Source organism: Lissotriton helveticus, chromosome 11 (genome assembly GCF_964261635.1).
Source record: "Lissotriton helveticus chromosome 11, aLisHel1.1, whole genome shotgun sequence".
Classification (NCBI taxonomy): Eukaryota; Metazoa; Chordata; class Amphibia; order Caudata; family Salamandridae; genus Lissotriton; species Lissotriton helveticus.
Genome location: NC_136072.1, coordinates 4,617,085 through 4,636,690, shown reverse-complemented (window position 1 = coordinate 4,636,690; position 19,606 = coordinate 4,617,085). Strand labels below are relative to the sequence as shown.

General features: G+C 45.3%; 1 protein-coding gene across 1 annotated transcript in view; it reads right to left on the bottom strand.

The window, feature by feature from the left end:
* Positions 1 to 19,606, bottom strand: part of LOC144792953 (putative cation-transporting ATPase 13A4) — a 254,179-nt gene that overhangs the window by 87,085 nt on the left and 147,488 nt on the right. The window contains exons 18-20 of the mRNA XM_078668165.1: positions 18,935 to 19,059; positions 9,285 to 9,448; positions 2,069 to 2,188 (exon numbers count right to left, since the gene is read on the bottom strand). Of these exons, the coding sequence (XP_078524291.1) occupies positions 2,069 to 2,188; positions 9,285 to 9,448; positions 18,935 to 19,059 (409 nt within the window). The remainder of the gene's footprint in view (positions 1 to 2,068; positions 2,189 to 9,284; positions 9,449 to 18,934; positions 19,060 to 19,606) is intronic.

Sequence of the window (19,606 nt, the reverse complement as noted above, 5' to 3'; positions counted from 1 at the left end):
TGACTGACCCATGAATGCAAAAATGCCTGCCCTTTGTGCAGCTCTAGTTGAAGGGATCATAGTGACTCAATGGAGATTGATTTCAGCTGAATGTACCTCACCTCATCTGGGGGTCCCTTTTTGTCTACCTCGGGGTGTGTGGCTCTCATTATATGTCTCCTGTGGGTTTGTAGTGCCCTCTCTTTGTGAGCATCTGAGACCACCAGTCCACATTATTCTTAGTTGTTGAGATATGTGACACTTCTCTTCTTGGCCCCCATTTGAGGGCAGACAGTGAATATTAGAACTGATATCTCCTTCCTGGTGTTTTTACTGAAAACAGCCACTGGCCACGAGCTTCTGCTGTCCTCATTTTCAGATTCGAAGCTGGCCGACAGCGCATCTCAAGCTTGAAGAGTGGTCTGGTTGGTAAATTCTCTCCTTCCATCCATGTTTTTCTTCGGTCCTCGGTGGCCTTTGTGGTGGTCTGTGGGAGGTTTGGTACCTAGTGGGCCTGACATGCTTCCCCTCGCTTCTCATCTCTTTGTTCCCAGATGAAGAGGCACCACAAACATGGACTGGTAATTAGAACACTTTTAGTCCAGCCCCAGTGATCCATATCTGGGAGCTACCAAACTATCAGGAAGCTGCTGGAGAATGTTCCTGTGAACCTGCTGACCAGAGGTCCAGGCATCCTTCTAACTTGCTGTTTTCTCCTGGTTCCTGATGAGGTGTCGCTTCGGCTGCACGTTGTTCTCTTGGTTCAGTGCTTTCTATTTGCTTCCCTCCCTTGGATCTCCTGATGACTGAAGTGGGTTGTCTTAGGGATGATGTGGTATAAATGTCTGGTCTTCTTTTGGAGAGAGAACCTGATTGGCTCCTGTACGTCCTTTCTGTCAGGCACGTGCCCCTGTCAGCCTGACCGCTTGGCTGACAAGCTCCTACGATTGAGTCTTAATTTGTGTTTTGCCGCCTGCCTTCTGGTAAGAGGATGGAATTCCTTTAAGGGTTCAGTGGTACACCGCTGGGATGACACTGTTCCTCACGTTTGGGGCAGGGCTAGTGATAAAGTCTCCAGGATGGACCTCAGGGTCCACTTTCTTTTGGAACGATGGTACTGCATCGCTTACGATACTTCATTATCCATGCTAGGTATCTGGCCACTCACAAGTTCTGTCTTTGCCATCTCCACCTGACAATGTTATGGTTTGGCCTTTGTCAGAGCTGTCCCTCAAGTTTATCCTAGTCAGAGCTTTTTACATTTCTTGGTGGCTTTTGTTTCTGCCAGAGATTGGACAAGAGTGAAAGGCTCTGTTTCCTGCACTTTCACCTGCTTGGTGTGCTTTCCTCAGAAGTGGTTTGTGGTGACTCCATGCCTTCAGTCATCAACTGAAAAACCTCTTTCCTACAAGGAAAGGGACGGTATCTATTTGAATTGACCCAGAAATGCACACTTCCCTTTTCAATCCACTGTTTATCAGAGGTTTGCAGACTTGTTTGTCAAGTTAGGTTCTCCGTCTTGGTCAGAACCCTCTTTTCCATCAGTAAGTGGGTGGATTTAGTGACTTGCTTGTTCAGAGACAGAGTGGGACCACCCTGCTCATGTGAATCCTCACTGCAGAGAACATGGGACCAGGAAGGGCTCACAACTTACTGGCAATCCCCATTTATAAGACATACATTCCTCTCCCCAGAACTTACTATCCTACTACCATTGTGAGTTGACTGTCTGGCCTGACCCTTCCTTGCTGCTGGATACCAGGCGATTGTGGGGGTGTAGCTTGCTACTATGGCACCATTCCTGTGATGGAGCATGTCTGAAGGAAGACAACAGCAATGGCAGAAAAGTTCTTTCTGTTCTTGAGTGACAAGGTGTCTGGTGGAAGTGCCCCTAGCCCCCTATGTAAATAAGGTGACGCGGGAGGGATACTGGAGTGATCATGATTACATGTAAATAATTCAGAAATGTGGGGAAATGTTTGATATTTGCAAGAGGAGAAATTTTTACATGGTCAAAAAAAAATATTTCAATATTTCCTTAGCAAATATTTCCTGTTTGTGGGTGTGCATACCTTTTATCCACACTTACCTTTGGCAGCAAACTGTAGAAATACTTCTCTAAGTTTGCGTAGGTTTTTCCACTCAGGACAAAATGGAAGTCATTTTCATTGTCAACTGTGCAGCCGTCCTCCGCTTTGATGAGTACTTCCTGTAAAACAAGGATCACCGAAGATAACATGCTGCAGGTAATGAATGTAGGATGCAGTATTATGAAGAGCTTTCTAGGTCTTTAGGTGTCTTCAAGGACCTATTCACACATGCAAATATATCACATATAGAGGTAAGAGCTTTGGGCACCCCTTTTTTCCACCGCTAATTTGGCCAAGACTTGTTAAATATTAGCTTACTGGGTTGTCCATGATATTCTGGTAGAGTCAGCAGCATATCTTGGATGTGTAGTTCTTGTTTAAAAGGTAGCCTTCTTTGGGAGGGCTGCTAGAGTGCTACCGCCCTCTTCTGTCCAAGATGCTACTCTTTCCTTCTCCCCACAATGGCTGCCACCATCAGAGAAACTCTGGCTGCTGGTTCGAGACTCTCACAATTCTAACATGGACGGGGCGTTGAAACTTTTCAGACACTCACTCACATATATGGGTTGAATCCATCATTGTTCTTTATCTCACTCCGCCACCCCAGTTCAGACATGGCTATATGCAAATCAGTCTTGACCCTGTGCCTCATGGGAACAGTCCAGCCCGAACTGCCAAGCCAGGTCCTCCCTGGACCAGAAACAAGCTTCCGAGGACCGGTTTCGAGGTAACACCCCTCATCAGCAAGGCTAGCTTAAATCCAGTAGCAAAGTGAGCAAGGGACCTATGTCTATTGTTCTTTAGCTCACTTCGCCACCCCAGTTTAGACCCAGCCATATGCAAATCAGTCTTGACCCTGTTCCTTATTTGAACATTCCAACCCGAACTGCCAAGCCAGGTCTTCACTGGACTGGAAACAAGCACTGGACCGGAAACAAGGATGCTGCTTTGGGGCTAGGCAGCACATTGTGCACAAGCGCTGGGAAACAACAGGAATGTCCCCTACAACGTTAAGTACGGTGCATTCCTTTCTTTTCTCTATCACACAGTTGATAAATATGCCAGAGTTTCAGTCATACCTCGATCGACAAAGAATCATGCATTACAAAATCACTACTCTCCGGACACAAGCCAAAAGGCAGGTAGAGAGATTAATGTGGACCATTAACAAGGCACGGGGAATAGGCGTAGAACTGATCAAAGACTTCGTGTAGGCAACATAACTTTTTACGTATTTATTGCAACAGCCACCACTGCACACCCCGGGAGCAACGGGCTTTGTTCAAAGCTGGTTGTACACTCTTTAAAGCTATGCAGGACACCGGCCAGAGGTTCATCATCTCTCTGATCAATAAAAATTTACCTAAGCGGAATTTGAGGTCCTCTCACCAGAACCTTCTGACGGTGAACAGAATCCGTCGCAAACGCGTCGGCGGGACCAGGTTCTCTTTCCTGGGTCCCATGATCTGGAATGCTCTACCCGGTCACCTCAGGCTTGAGGGAGATTACATGCGGTTCAGAAAGACTAAAGACTTGGCGCTTCACTTTGGCCTACAATTAGTTATCTAGGGCACATAACTGCAGTCATCTAGTCACTTTCACAGCGCCAAGAAACCTGTAGGTGTAAGTGCGTTTTACAAAACCTCATCTAACATAACATAACAAAACAACGCAGTGTGCCCCTGTGGATATCCTGTGTGACAATTGTGACACAGATACCAGACCAGTGGCACCACCGTGGGAGCTGATGGCCCCCTAAACCCTAGTGGCTCAACATAGACAAGAAAAGAAAAACAGTGCTGCCAGACAAAGGAGAAGAGCCCGGGCAACGGCGTTCCATGGAAGGACCAGGTGCTGGCTGGAGGCACATCTTAGAGGGCAATTTACACCACTATTTAAGAATGTTCCCAGGTCCATCACGACCACCCAAAGCACCATGGTAACAGCAACACAGCATCACAACTGATGGCTGGGGACTACCTTTGGTAGAACTCAGGACAATGGTGGCAGGTTTCTTTTAATCTGTACATCTCAGCTGTAATCTGCGTTGGGAAGAGATTAGGGGCCCGATTCACAGAACTAATTTAAGATAAAATCCTAAACTTACTACTTTTGGTAATCACAGAAGTTACGATTTTGTCTTAAGTTTGTCTTAAGACAGACTTAAGACAGACTTAAGTTAGGATTTTATCTTAAATCAGTCTTAAGTCTGTTTTATGACAAACTTAAGACAAAATCCTTACTTCTGTGAATTCCAAAAGTAGTAAATTTAGGATTTTGTCTTAAGTTAGTTCTCTGAATCGGGCCCATAGAGCGCAACCCGGAACACACATAAAGCATCCTCAAGCAATATATCAAACTCATTATTTAGGAGGATTTAAAAAAAATCCACTATTATGTTTATGTTTATTTATTATTCAGAAGATTGTATGAAAACCTATTTAATTAATTTTATTTTGTATTAAACGTTTTAAAATTATATTTAATTATTTGTAAACAATTTAAATATAAATGTAAAACTAATTTTGTATTAAATATAATGTCTAACACTTTGGGCCCGATTCACAGAACTAACTTAAGACAAAATCCTAAACTTACTAGTTTTGGTATTCACAGAAGTTAGGATTTTGTCTAAAGTTTGTCTTAAGACAGACTTAAGACAAACTTAAGACAAAATCCTAACTTAAGTCTGTCTTAAATCTGTCTTAAGACAAACTTAAAACAAAATCCTAACTTCTGTGAATACCAAAAGTAGTAAGTTTAGGATTTTGTCTTAAGTTAGTTCTGTGAATCGGCCCCTTTATATGTATATGTAATTGAAAATGGAATATTCCATTTTGTTTAAAATTATTTACTATGGGGTGTTAGTTTAAGTCCCTGCCTCAATCATTTTCCATGGGAGTGTATTGTAGTGTCTGAGTGATCATGTGTAGTGCTGGGATTACTCTAGGGCTTGGCTGAAGTATATTTACTACTGTTTTGGGTTGTTTTTTGGTGTAGTAATTTTAGACGTGCATTTTATGAATAGCAATGGGCACCCTGTTTTATAGGTGGGTGTTTATGTTTGCATGTCCCTTCCTAAGCCCCTCCTTCCCCCTCCCTAATTCCTCCCCATTTATTAGTAACTTGTGTACCTGTGTATGCGGATCTGCCGGACACATGTCGGACACATGTCGGAGACTTCCGCACACAAATATGATGAGAGGAGGAAGCCGAGGTCTGTGAACAGCATTCTGTGGCTCAAGAGGTCTACTAACGTGGTACAACAAAAGATACTACAACTTGCAGTTTGTGAACAGGCCCCTCTGTGACCACCACTGGTGCTTGGCCACAAGAGATTGTAAATGTGCTACCAAGCTAGATTTGGGGTTGAGAGTACATGCTATAAAGCGAAGGACGCATGTAGCAATGTAGCAGTGCGAAGGATGCGTTTTGCCTTGTACCTCCTTTTTAGTTTGCCTTCAGTGTTATAAATCTCACAGATACACCTCTCTCTTATGAGAATAGTTTAAAGTTGAGCATCCTTGATAGAGGACGTGACGTACAAAGGAAGCGTCAGTTTGTCAGTGATCGGAAATAGTAAAAATGCACTTCTATACTGTCTACTAACCCGGACGACTGGTTATTAAGATTAATCAATATAACTTGTACTGAGTTACTTGTATCGAACAAGCATTGGCAACGCCAATCAGTCTATCTTTAATTCGGAACATGTGCAAAGAGAGGCATGTGCAGTCGTGCAGGTCTTTGTATATTAAAGGCAGGCTTGTGAAATGTTTTTTAGATCTTTGTTTCACAAAGAAACAATATGTGGATTATATTGTAGCCTCATACCCCTTCATTGTAGTCCTAAATAGATCCGTTGAAGACTGGATTGCAAGGAAGCCTTTTTACAGTCTTGTTTTTATTTCTATAATAATAAAACAGGGTCACTTTACGTATATAATACACCCTTGACATAAAGAATCTAATTTGCAATGATGGAGATAAATCTATATGTGTAAAATAGTCCATCCGACATTGCAATGAAGGTTTGGGGGCTACACCCAGAGAGGCAATAACATCAGGCGAGAGGAAAATACTCCCATTGGGCAGAGCCACAGTCCTCTCTGTGCACTGCACACAGTTTCTCCATCAGACCAGATCAAAAAAGGGCAACGTACATATTTCAATATTGAAACTTAAACCTCAGACCAGAAGAAGCATCTAAGAGCAAAGGCGGGCAGGGCCATGACTTTATTTGAAGAAAAATAATGTTGTCTGTGAACTCCATCAGCATGTTTGATTTTCCAAATAATATGGTAATAAATATACAAATATAAGTATAGAGATGATGCTTCTGTAGGAAATGATCAAATGTTGAGAATGTACACTGCACACATAAATGAAACTTCTGTAACAAATTGTTGATGATACACAAACATTGGATTGATATTCTGTTCCACTCCATCACTCCAAACTCCTCCACTTCAGAGTATGAACATGTTTCACGTCTCCTCTCATACACTCACTGAGAAGGCATGAGGGCGGTGAACGATGACATTCTTATATGTACAATATGGCTTCAGTTTTAAGATATTATCCTTCGCCTTCCTCAAACTCTGCAATCTTCATCAAGACTTATTGTTTTGGTCCTCTTGCATTGGAGAGTGTGTATCTCTAGCGCCTTCTCTTGGAGGACATGAAAGCGACCAGTCACCTGAAGCATTGCGAGCACCTGAAGCATGCAAGCACCTGATGCAGTGCGAGCACCTGCAGCACTGCGAACACCTGCAGCACTGCGAGCACCTGAAGCATAGCAAACACCTGAAGCACGGCGAGCACATGAAGCGCTGCGAGCACCTGATGCAGTGCGAGCACCTGCAGCACTGCGAACACCTGCAGCACTGCGAGCACCTGCAGCACTGCGAGCACCTGAAGCATAGCAAACACCTGAAGCACGGCGAGCACATGAAGCGCTGCGAGCACCTGAAGCGCTGCGAGCACATGAAGCGCTGCGAGCACCTGAAGCACTGCAAGCACCTGAAGCGCTGTGAGCACCTGAAGCACTGCGAACACCTGCAGCACTGCGAGCACCTGAAGCATAGCAAACACCTGAAGCACGGCGAGCACCTGAAGCACTGCGAGCACCTGAAGCGCTGCGAGCACCTGAAGCACTGCGAGCACCTGAAGCGCTGTGAGCACCTGAAGCGCTGTGAGCACCTGAAGCACTGCGAGCACCTGAAGCATAGCAAACACCTGAAGCACGGCGAGCACATGAAGCGCTGCGAACACCTGCAGCACTGCGAGCACCTGAAGCATGCAAGCACCTGAAGCATTGCGAGCACCTGCAGCGCTGCGAGCACCTGAAGCATTGCGAGCATCTGAAGCGATGCGAGCACCTGCAGCACTGCGAGCACCTGAAGCACTGCGAGCACCTGAAGCACTGCGAGCACCTGAAGCACTGCGAGCACCTGAAGCACTGCGAGCACCTGAAGCACTGCGAGCACCTGAAGCACTGCGAGCACCTGAAGCACTGCGAGCACCTGATGCAGTGCGAGCACCTGAAGCATTGCGAGCACCTGATGCAGTGCGAGCACCTGAAGCACTGCGAGCACCTGAAGCACTGCGAGCACCTGAAGCGCTGCGAGCACCTGAAGCACTGCGAGCACCTGAAGCACTGCGAGCACCTGAAGCACTGCGAGCACCTGATGCAGTGCGAGCACCTGAAGCATTGCGAGCACCTGATGCAGTGCGAGCACCTGAAGCACTGTAAGCATCTTAAGCATAGCGAGCACCTGAAGCGCTGCGAGCACCTGAAGCATTGCGAGCACCTGATGCAGTGCGAGCACCTGAAGCATTGCGAGCACCTGATGCAGTGCGAGGACCTGAAGCGCTGCGAGCACCTGAAGCACTGCGAGCACCTGAAGCGCTGTGAGCACCTGAAGCACTGCGAGCACCTGAAGCACTGTAAGCATCTTAAGCATAGCGAGCACCTGAAGCGCTGCGAGCACCTGAAGCATTGCTAGCACCTGATGCAGTGCGAGGACCTGAAGCATGCAAGCACCTGATGCAGTGCGAGCACCTGATGCAGTGCGAGCACCTGAAGCACTGCGAGCACCTGAAGCACTGCGAGGACCTGAAGCATGCAAGCACCTGATGCAGTGTGAGCACCTGATGCAGTGCGAGCACCTGCAGCACTGCGAGCACCTGAAGCACTGCGAGTACCTGAAGCATTGCGAGCACCTGAAGCACTGCGAGGACCTGAAGCATGCAAGCACCTGATGCAGTGCGAGCACCTGAAGCATGCAAGCACCTGATGCAGTGCGAGCACCTGATGCAGTGCGAGCACCTGATGCAGTGCGAGCACCTGATGCAGTGCGAGCACCTGAAGCATGCAAGCACCTGATGCAGTGCGAGCACCTGATGCAGTGCGAGCACCTGATGCAGTGCGAGCACCTGAAGCGCTGCGAGCACCTGAAGCACTGCAAGCACCTGAAGCGCTATGAGCACCCGAAGACCCAGCCATTCTCTCATCCATGATAATGTGGCCTCTTCTATCTCTGTGTGATATGTCTGTTGACGAACTTCCTGAGTCTTACAGGCTCTGAATGCTGCCACTATTGCGGCTCATCCAGAGCTCACCATTACTGCTCCGCGAGGGCCCCGATCACTGGGATACATCTCGCTGAAGGGACACACCTGTTAACAACGGGTGCTACTGGGTTTAGGTAAGACAATGGGGTGTCCTACAGGACTTCAAGGCCAAGCAAAACTAGAGCTCTACAGGATGTTAAGGATGAGATGTCTTTGTAAATACATTTGGTATAGCATCCTGGGATCTTACTAAATGTGTAACCTAAATAAAATGTTGGGCTTTTGTGTTCTGGGAGAGTGAAGGTCTCTGCTCATGACTTTGTAGAGAATTCCAAGGCCAGAGGTTCAGATCCTGAGGGGCTTCATGCCGCATAACACAAATGACCCCAGAACAGCTACCTCTGCAAAATGGACAATAAAACAGGCATGAGACAACTGGATCAACATTTTACTTGATTCTAGGAGCTAGCCTGCCAGATATCTGCCCTAGAATCCAGTACGGTGTCACGGGTGAAATAGTAATATAGTTGATAATACACATTAATAGCAATTATAAATTTCACTGAAAGAGGATACTTTACAGAAGTGAATCTTGTGCATACACATTTCCCTTTGAAAAAGTAGTCAGACTGTACTCACATCAGTGTCGTCATCCGTCCCCACAGGATATTCAATTGGTTGCCAGGACACCGACGCGGGGGTGGATCCTTCTGGGGCGTGTGCTTCAAGGAGGATCACCCGACTGCGCTTCATGATCATGCCGCACTTCCTTGCGACGGTGGTCGCGGTCTGAATGTTGTCACCTGAGTAAAACATGAGTAGACACAAAGTACTGCATCTCCACATCACCTATAGCATCCTATCACCGACAGCCTCCTGTTCCTACTATCTTATTGCCAACCTGGCTGATCAGCTTCAGTTCAAATCTTGGGCCTGGGAAAGTGGTGTATTTAACTTTTATTCCTCTAAATTCTTTGAACGATATTAATTGTCAAAGTTTGCAAAGTTAGCAGTTATAATATTCCAATAAGAGAATTAACATGTATCCTAATTGTATTTGCAGGATCAGAAAATGATGAGTTTTTAAGGTGCATGTATCATGAAACAAATAGATTTGTAGGTACCACCAATAACAGGGAAGATTACTACCAAGGGGTTCCAAGTGACAGCACAGAAAATACTTTTTGGGCTTAAATTGGAACCCAGAGGGAAAGCCCTTCTGTGGTGTTGATTTTGTCACAGCACCAACTTGCTTATCTTAAAACTATGAATACACAGACTAAATATATAAAGAAACTTGCCAGCCTACCCCACCTCTGGCATGGTACTCCTCACTCCTTTAAATTAAATGTATTTAAAATAAACATGCGGTGGCTGAAGACCTGAGAAGAGCACAAAGTGACGGAAGGAATGCTCGAACTGAAGAGCCAGATCTTGAGTTTGACCGATGACTGCTCTGCAACACATGACAGAAGTCCTGACTGCCTCATTTTAACAACAATTGGGCATAATGCGATTGTCATAGGGTGCACGGGGGACATTACTCACAACTGTGACTGAGTACACATCTGCACAGCTCCAAACAAGGCCCTTTGTCTGGACCTCATCCCAGACCATTATACGGCTTGTTCAGCTTTTTAATGTGATTTCCCTGCTGGTTTTGTTTAATCGGTAATGTCGTTTTAGCTGGTGGCTGTGCACAATATGGAGAAACTAACACATTATACGCGGCTATTCAACTGATTGTGCACAGAGAATCACTCTTATGTTTCACTTGTATTGCATTTAAAATTGACCAAATGAATTAGTGTTTTCGAGAGGGTATTCCAATAAATGATATTCTACAGCGAATGTGTCTATGTGAGACCTTTCTTCCCCTACCCTTCTTAGCAAATCACGCACCATGCTCTCTCAAATATCAGACTAAAATCTAATTTAAAAATAATATAATCTAGATCAGGAGGTCAGCCAGCACGCCCTTGGAGTCACTCTGAGTTCTGGGTTCAAGAGATGCAGGTCACCCTTCTCACCCAGACAAGAGGACAGCAGGCAGAAGGTCAGCACAGCAAAGCAGGAGTCCAGCAGAGCGGCAGTCCTTCAGCAGCACAGCAGTCCTTCAGCAGCACAACAGTCCTTCTACCTGGCAGAGTATCCAGGGGTCCAGAAGGGTACTGAAGTGGTGGTGTCTGAGATCCTTCTTTTATAAACAGGTATGCCTTTGAAGTAAGAAGACGCTCCTAGCCTCATGCCCTTGAAGTGCACAGATCTCCTCCCTTTCCGCACTGGATCCAGACTAAATACAGGGTGTATGCAGCCCTTTTTGTGTGTACAGGACACAGCCTATTCAGGTGTAAATGAGGCTGGGTCCAGCTCCTCCCTCCCATCCTGCTTATAATGGCCCACTCAGTCACACCTAAGCTCCCATTATGTGTGGCTGTGTAGAAGTAATACACAAAGCCCAACTGCCAACTACACTCAGTCAGGTGATCAGAGACAGGCTGTAGGCACTAAATAGCTAAGGCAAGAAATGCCAAATTTCTAAAAGTTATTTACGACAAGGGGCGGTGATGGACAGAGTCTCTGAATTAAGCAGAGTACTCTCACCCAGTCAAGAGATCAGGGCTAGATCCAACACCGTTTTTTAGCTCATTGCACCATCCCAGTTTCAGAACCTGGCTGTATGCAAATTAGTCTGTCCCTGGCCCAGTGCATCATGGGAACAGGGCAGACCAGACTACAAAAGCCAATTCTTACACTGGGAAGGAAACAAGCTTCCGGGGACCGGTTTCTGGCATTTCAGCCGTCTTCGGCCCGGCTTGCTTGAATCCTGATGGTGCAATGAGCAAGGGACTCACGTCTGAGTATACCCTTCCACGCTTAGGGTGGACAAAATTATTTACGACAAGGGGTGGTGATGGACAGAGTCTCTGAATTAAGCAGAGTACTCTCACCCAGTCAAGAGATCAGGGCTAGATCCAACACCGTTTTTTAGCTCATTGCACCATCCCAGTTTCAGAACCTGGCTGTATGCAAATTAGTCTGTCCCTGGCCCAGTGCATCATGGGAACAGGGCAGACCAGACTACAAAAGCCAATTCTTGCACTGGGAAGGAAACAAGCTTCCGGGGACCGGTTTCTGGCATTTCAGCCGTCTTCCGCCCGGCTTGCTTGAATCCTGATGGTGCAATGAGCAAGGGACTCACGTCTGAGTATACCCTTCCACGCTTAGGGTGGACAAAATTATTTACGACAAGGGGTGGTGATGGACAGAGTCTCTGAATTAAGCAGAGTACTCTCACCCAGTCAAGAGATCAGGGCTAGATCCAACACCGTTTTTTAGCTCATTGCACCATCCCAGTTTCAGAACCTGGCTGTATGCAAATTAGTCTGTCCCTGGCCCAGTGCATCATGGGAACAGGGCAGACCAGACTACAAAAGCCAATTCTTACACTGGGAAGGAAACAAGCTTCCGGGGACCGGTTTCTGGCATTTCAGCCGTCTTCGGCCCGGCTTGCTTGAATCCTGATGGTGCAATGAGCAAGGGACTCACGTCTGAGTATACCCTTCCACGCTTAGGGTGGACAAAATTATTTACGACAAGGGGTGGTGATGGACAGAGTCTCTGAATTAAGCAGAGTACTCTCACCCAGTCAAGAGATCAGGGCTAGATCCAACACCGTTTTTTAGCTCATTGCACCATCCCAGTTTCAGAACCTGGCTGTATGCAAATTAGTCTCTCCCTGGCCCAGTGGGCTATAGAACGGTGATGGATTAAACCCAGTTCTTCTACTGGGTGTGAGTGTTTGATTGATTCAGATGCTCCGTCCATCACCACCCCCTTTTGTACCGCTTTTGGCCGCCATGAGTGTGGCAGGGTATGCTCAGACGTGAGTCCCTTGCTCACTTTGCCACTGGATTCAAGCAAGCCGGGCTGAAGACAGCTGGAATGCCAGAAACCGGTCCTCGGAAGCTTGTTTCCGGTCCAGGGAAGGAATGGCTTGGCAGTTCGGGCTGGACTGTTCCCATGAGGTACAGGGTCAGACTGATTTGCTTATAGCCATGTCTGAACTGGGGTGGCAGAGTGGGCTAAAGAACGGTGATGGATTAAACCCAGATCTTTGGACTGGGTGTGAGTGTTTGATTGATTCAGATGCTCCGTCCATCACCACCCCCTTTTGTACCGCTTTTGGCCGCCATGAGTGTGGCAGGGTATGCTCAGACGTGAGTCCCTTGCTCACTTTGCCACTGGATTCAAGCAAGCCGGGCTGAAGACGGCTGGAATGCCAGAAACCGGTCCTCGGAAGCTTGTTTCCGGTCCAGGGAAGGCATGGCTTGGCAGTTCGGGCTGGACTGTTCCCATGAGGCACAGGGTCAGACTGATTTGCTTATAGCCATGTCTGAACTGGGGTGGCAGAGTGGGCTAAAGAACGGTGATGGATTAAACCCAGATCTTTGGACTGGGTGTGAGTGTTTGATTGATTCAGATGCTCCGTCCATCACCACCCCCTTTTGTACCGCTTTTGGCCACCATGAGTGTGGCAGGGTATGCTCAGACGTGAGTCCCTTGCTCACTTTGCCACTGGATTCAAGCAAGCCGGGCTGAAGACGGCTGGAATGCCAGAAACCGGTCCTCGGAAGCTTGTTTCCGGTCCAGGGAAGGCATGGCTTGGAAGTTCGGGCTGGACTGTTCCCATGAGGCACAGGGTCAGACTGATTTGCTTATAGCCATGTCTGAACTGGGGTGGCAGAGTGGGCTAAAGAACGGTGATGGATTAAACCCAGATCTTTGGACTGGGTGTGAGTGTTTGATTGATTCAGATGCTCCGTCCATCCCCACCCCCTTTTGAACCGCAAATTTCTAAAAGTGGCATTTTCAGAATTGCAATTTAAAATCTGACTTCACCATAAGTTAGGATTTTAACCACTTGGACGCTAAGGTGTTTTATGGCTTTTAATGTAATTTCATGAGCGTCGAAGGGGTTAAAAGTGATTCCAGAGCCACCAAACTCGACCCACTTATATCTTCTAATTTGGAAATTACGTAAATACGGAATCAACCTAATAAGGTATGTTTTTCACTACCAGGACATATACAAATTAAAAGTACATGTCCTACTTTTTAAATACACTAAACCATGCCTTCTGGGATGGCCATGGCTTACCCTAGGGGAAACTTATATGTATTAAAAAGGAAGGTAAGGGCCTGGCAAAAAGTTTATTTTGCCAAGTCGAAATGGCCGCTCAAAGCTGCAGACAAACCCAGTAATGCCAGGCCTGAGATATGTTTTAAAGGGCTATTTAAGTGGGTGGCACAACACATGCTACAGGCCCACTAGTATCTTTTAATTTGCAGACCCAGTGTACATGTAGTACCATGTTACTAGGGATTTATAAGTAAATTAAATATTCCAGTTAGGGCTAAGCCAGCACACAGACCCTAGGCCAAAAAAAAAAAGATCAGCAAAATATGGAGGAGTAAGGCCAAAGGTTTCAGGAAGACAACTGCTTATAAGGAAATGCTGTTGCTATTGGAGAGATGGAAACAATGTCCAAATGATATCATGGCTAAACCAGCTCTGATATCAATTCTGCCTCTTTTTTATTTTTATTCTTAAAATTCCATGTCATTTATGGATTACATTTTTCAGGGTGGTCGAGAGCTCTATATCAAGATTTATATGGCCAAATAAAAAAGTTAACATTGCCCTAAAAATTGCTACATATGCCTACTTCGGGTGAGGTTTGGCTCTACTCAGATTCTCATGTATTATGAAACATAATTTGTACTGGATTTAACTAGTTTCTGCATTTCTAATAGTGTACATCATTACAATAACTCATCGTTAATATATAGGCTAAGAGCTCTACTTTTTTAATTACCATGCTTTTCAATGTTCCAGTGTAGCCTAAAATAAGTTAGGTATAAGGTAATAGGACACTCTAGAATAATGGATACATTTGTGGGATCCATGAACGGGCCAAACATGTTCAATCTAAACCTATTTCTCCTTCTCAACCTGGCACTCTTTAGGTTTACAAGACAAATGAAGTTGATGAACTCTTGGCCACTCTAAACACACATATTCTTGATATTGTACAAACACCTTTGAAAACAGTACAATGTCATTCAAATAAAGAAAAACAAACTGATTTAAAACAGAGAATATTCAATCTGTAAAGTTCTGAAAGATGGCAGGGACATTGGAATGTCTAGAGGCATTACTAGCTATTCAATATGCCCAAACGGGATGTGGAAAGCTTTCTTCCACTCTTCGTCTTTCTTTATATACAGCATATGATAAGCACTTCATAAATCATGTAAGTAATGGCTTCTGGTCAAGAGGATGATCCGAAAATGTCCTTTGTAACAGGTAAATGATTTTTGTTCATGAAAAGGATTTAGTTTAAAGCTCTGTTATCAATACAAGGTTAACAATCTTGATCTTTCTTAGTACAAAGAATAAAGGGGGTTCAGCATGTGATGAAGACAGCATGATTCAATTATTTTGCAAATTCTTCTGTTTTTTTAGATAAGGAATAATTGCATCCAAAGGAATACTAATGCCAGGTTCATTTGGTATGGAGAAATCCTATTCCCTATGTAAAGTAAACAAGCTTTAGGCTATTTCATCACCAAGCTCTTCAAAGACATTCAGCAGCAGGATTCTTAAGTTCGGACATAATTTGGCTAGAGATAATAAAAAAAGAAGCAATGTGTTGGTTGGAGCTCCTTCAAGCACTTCAAGCATAAAACAGCAGAACAATCTTCAATTTCACAGCAGAACTACAATTAGAGTCTGAAGTCCGTAGTCCTGGGTAGTGGACTCGCTAAAGCCAGTTCTAAACTGGTAGCTTACAAACTCAGACTGTGTCCGTAATATATTTCAACTGTTAAGAACTTCTTGCCGGTTTCTTTGTAATTCAGTATGTCACGTATTTATTTTATTTTATTTTATTTATAGCTGTTTTATAACGCGCTCTGTTACTCCCAGAGTATCCTGGCGCGAAAGAAGAAAAAAACAAGCGGGTGACCAAAGAAAACAGAAGATTTAAAATAGTCTAATAAGCATATCTAAAAAGATGAGTTTTCAGTGCCTTCTTAAAAGGTAAAAAATTCTGGATTGAACTTAAAAACAGTGGCAGAGTGTTCCAAGCAGAAGCCGCAAGGACAGCAATTGACTGGCCTCCAAGGCGCACTCGCCTAAAGCGAGGTACGCTCAGCAAATTATGATCAGCTGAACGTAAAGATCGAGTGGGGGCGTAGCGGCTAAATCTTTTCTTCAGATACGAAGGCCCAAGTTCATTGACTGCTTTAAATGCTAGTGTCAAGATTTTAAAAGTAATCCTTCGTGATACTGGCAGCCAATGTAGTTCTTTCAGATGGATGCGTACACTCTCTCTACTGGGCACATTGCAGAGAAGTCTTGCCGTCGCATTTTGAATGATCTGTAATCTGGCGACTAGAAAGGCTGGAGTTCCACTGAAAAGAGAGTTAGCATAGTCGAGCCGTGATAGTATTAAAGCCCTCGCGACCGACTCTCTTGCCAAAGAAGGGAGATATGGAAAGAACTTTCTCATAGCCTTTAGAGACCCGAAGCACACCCCTGTAAGTTTATTTATGTGTGCCTCAAACCTCAGATCCTCCCCAAACCATACTCCCAAGTTTTTTGCAGGGATGGTAACTGAACTTGGCAGGGGAAAATCTGGAGGCCACAGGAGTTCTCTAAAATTAGGCACAAATTGGCCATACAACAAAATTTCTGTTTTATCTTCGTTACATTTCAGCTGTGCAGCCGCTAACCAGCTGAAAACCGAAGAAAGACAGGATGGAATAACCTCAGTGCCTATTGCTGTACCAGGCCTTGTAAATAATAATTGCGTATCATCAGCGTACGCTATAATTTTGGCCCCCATTTGTTCAGCCATCACTATAAGCGGGGTAAGATAAACATTAAAAAGCAGGGGGCTCAATGTAGACCCCTGGGGTACCCCGGTAGTAAGAGGCTTGGCTGAGGAGGAAAAAGGCGGGATCCAAACCCGCTGGGACCTGTCGGACAAAAAAGATTTCACCCATTCCAGTGCTGAACCCAACACACCTATCTCAGCCAGTCGAGTCAGAAGGAGAGAGTGCGGGACAGTGTCAAACGCGGCAGAGAGGTCCAATAAAATTAGAACCACCCTGCCGCCACTGTCCAAACACTTCCTAATAGCCTCTGTGATCTCCACCAGAGCTGACTCCCTGCTATGTGCTGCACGAAAACCGGACTGAGCAGGGTGGAGAGCCTCAGAAGATTCAACAAAGGCATTCAACTGACGAAAAGCAAGTTTCTCTCCAATTTTCGCCATGGCTGGAAGCAGGGAAATTGGTCGATAATTGCCCGGCACAGCAGGATCAGCTCCCGTCTTCTTCAGCAAGGGAAGAAGCTTTGCCTGTTTCCATTCCTCAGGAACCTTAGATGTCTTGAAGGATAGGCCCATTATTTGCGAAACCTCCTTTGCCACTGATTCTGCCACTACTGCCAGCACCGAGCCGGGCAAGTGTCACTAGGGGCGCCAGATCTCAAAGACTTAATCGCTACTAACGTGTCTTCCACTGAGGGGGGGTAAATGTCTCCATCGTATGGGTGGGAGGCACTGTAAATCTAACATTATCAAAAATCCTACTCCCACCATTAACAGCTCTGAGACTCTGCTGTATTTTGGCAATTTTCTCTAAGAAAAAAGAAGAAAGAATCTCACACCACTCAGTAGAAGGCTTCACCGATACTTGTTCTGCACAGGGGGAGAGAAAACTCTTGACAATAGAAAAAATTTCACGACTGTTATTGTTGGCCTTCTCAATTCTATTGACAAAGTATTCAGATTTAGCCAGTTTAATACTGGCATAATACTCCGGCTGTGCCGTGCGGTATGCCACCTTGGCTTGTGGGCAGTAAGCCGCCCGCCACACCCGCTCCAATTTTTTACAAGCAAGCTTAAGTATGCGTAATTGGGGCGAATACCAAGGTTGCGAGGGGGTCGACCTATCTCTACTCGAATTAGACCCTTTCGACGAGGCGGACATCCCTGCTCCCATCCACCCATCAAATAACTGAAGTGCAGAATCCAACTCAGTCCCCAGAATAGGCCTATTTTGATCAAGCCAGGCAATAAAATTACCTATGTTGATCTTCGGATGGCACGTGTTCCTGCAAGACTTGGGCGTGTCTTTCATGGCCGACCATGTAAATCTAATCAGCCGATGATCAGTCCAAGTAAGAGTTTGCGGGGCCTCGACCTTCAGGGGAAAGTTAGAACAAATAACATCCAGAATGTGCCCACCCATATGTGTGGGGGAAGAAACCCATTGGGTAAGAGAGGCCAAGTCAAGAGAGTCATGCAAAATCTTGCTTTCCTGAAGTTCAGAACGATCAACATGAATATTCAAGTCACCAAGCAGTAAAAAATGCAAAAACCTCACTGCACGGGGAACCAGAGTCTCCAAGAGAGCTTTAAGGAAAGGACCCGAGGGGCCTGGTGGTCGATAGATAAGGGAACCTCCCAATGTAAAATGTGGCGACAAAACCAAAGAAAAGTTCACAATCTCCCCCTCAATGTAGAAGATGTTTTGTTCTCTTGTGGGTAAACTAACTCTCTGCAGTAAGATGTATCAACCATTTGGGAGAACTTTCCAAACAGTTTTGTGTATTTCAATTCATTGCATATCTGTAAGGGCAGAGTGCATCGTTTGTGACTTCATGTTCTGCCTTTAGATCATTACAGGCTCTATGAAGCCCCTTCTCAACAGATATATTTGAGTGACATTTCAATACTCAACTAGACATAACCCGTCAGCACTAACAATGGAAGTCCTTCTCCAGCCTTTGTCCCCATATCTGATTTACAGCTTTGCCCATTTCATGATGACGCCACGCTTTCTTTCCAAAGTCAGATGGGAGATGGGGTAATATTTCTGGTATTGAAGTTCTCGATGTCCATTACTTCTGCATTCCTTCTTTTAGCTTCTATACAAGCACTTGGCCCACCCCGACAAAGCTGTCAGAAAAGGGAACAGAATCTGACGGCTTGAAAGTTTCCAGGACAAAGTCATCTGTCCCAGACCTTTCATTAGAATCTCTTAGACTTATCAAAAGTTATTGAGCTTCAGGTACCACTGAGGTTTAGAAACAAGCTCAAGATACGCCGACTCACTGGCTTCAATGGATTTCTTGCACATTCTTAATTTCTCAAATTGTTGGATTTATAATAATTACAACAATAATAATAATCATAATAATAGCACATTCATACCTGTAATCATCACAGTCCGTATGTTGGCAGCCCTCAGCTCCTTCAGGACAGGCTTAGTCTCCGGTTTCAGTCGGTTTTCTAGGACCAGTATCCCTAGGAAGGTTAAGTCTGATTCCAATTTCTCCCTAAAAGTGAAAAGGAAATAATTTTTACAGCAGATTTAGGCACTACTAAGATTAAATTACTTAATAACCTGTGCTCTGTTTTGTAGCCTGAAGTTTGATTGTGAAAACTGCTGTGTTTGGCATGTGATTGACACTTTCTTCTCATTTTCAGGAGAGCCCTTATTCTGAATGCCCTGTGGTCATCAAGTAGCAGAGTCTCTTGGTGATGTCATGCCAACCTGGCCAGGTAGTGAGTGTGCCCTTGAATTCAATGTCAGTGATTCTGTGACAGTTTTATATGACAGATGGGACAACAGACCCCCTTCTATAACACACCACTAACCACGTTTAGTGCAGGTGTTGAGCCCAAGCACTGCAAACTGGCTGTTCACTCATCTACGAGGTATCCGACCATTTACGTCCTTACCGAATGCCTGCTCATGTTTTAGGCCACTCATCACTACAGGCTCACCTTGTACTCACTAACTGTGCACCATCATATGTACTCTTCGGCCGGTGTCAAGGAGGTGTACACAGTGACAATGTAGCGTTGATTGAGGTTGTGGTA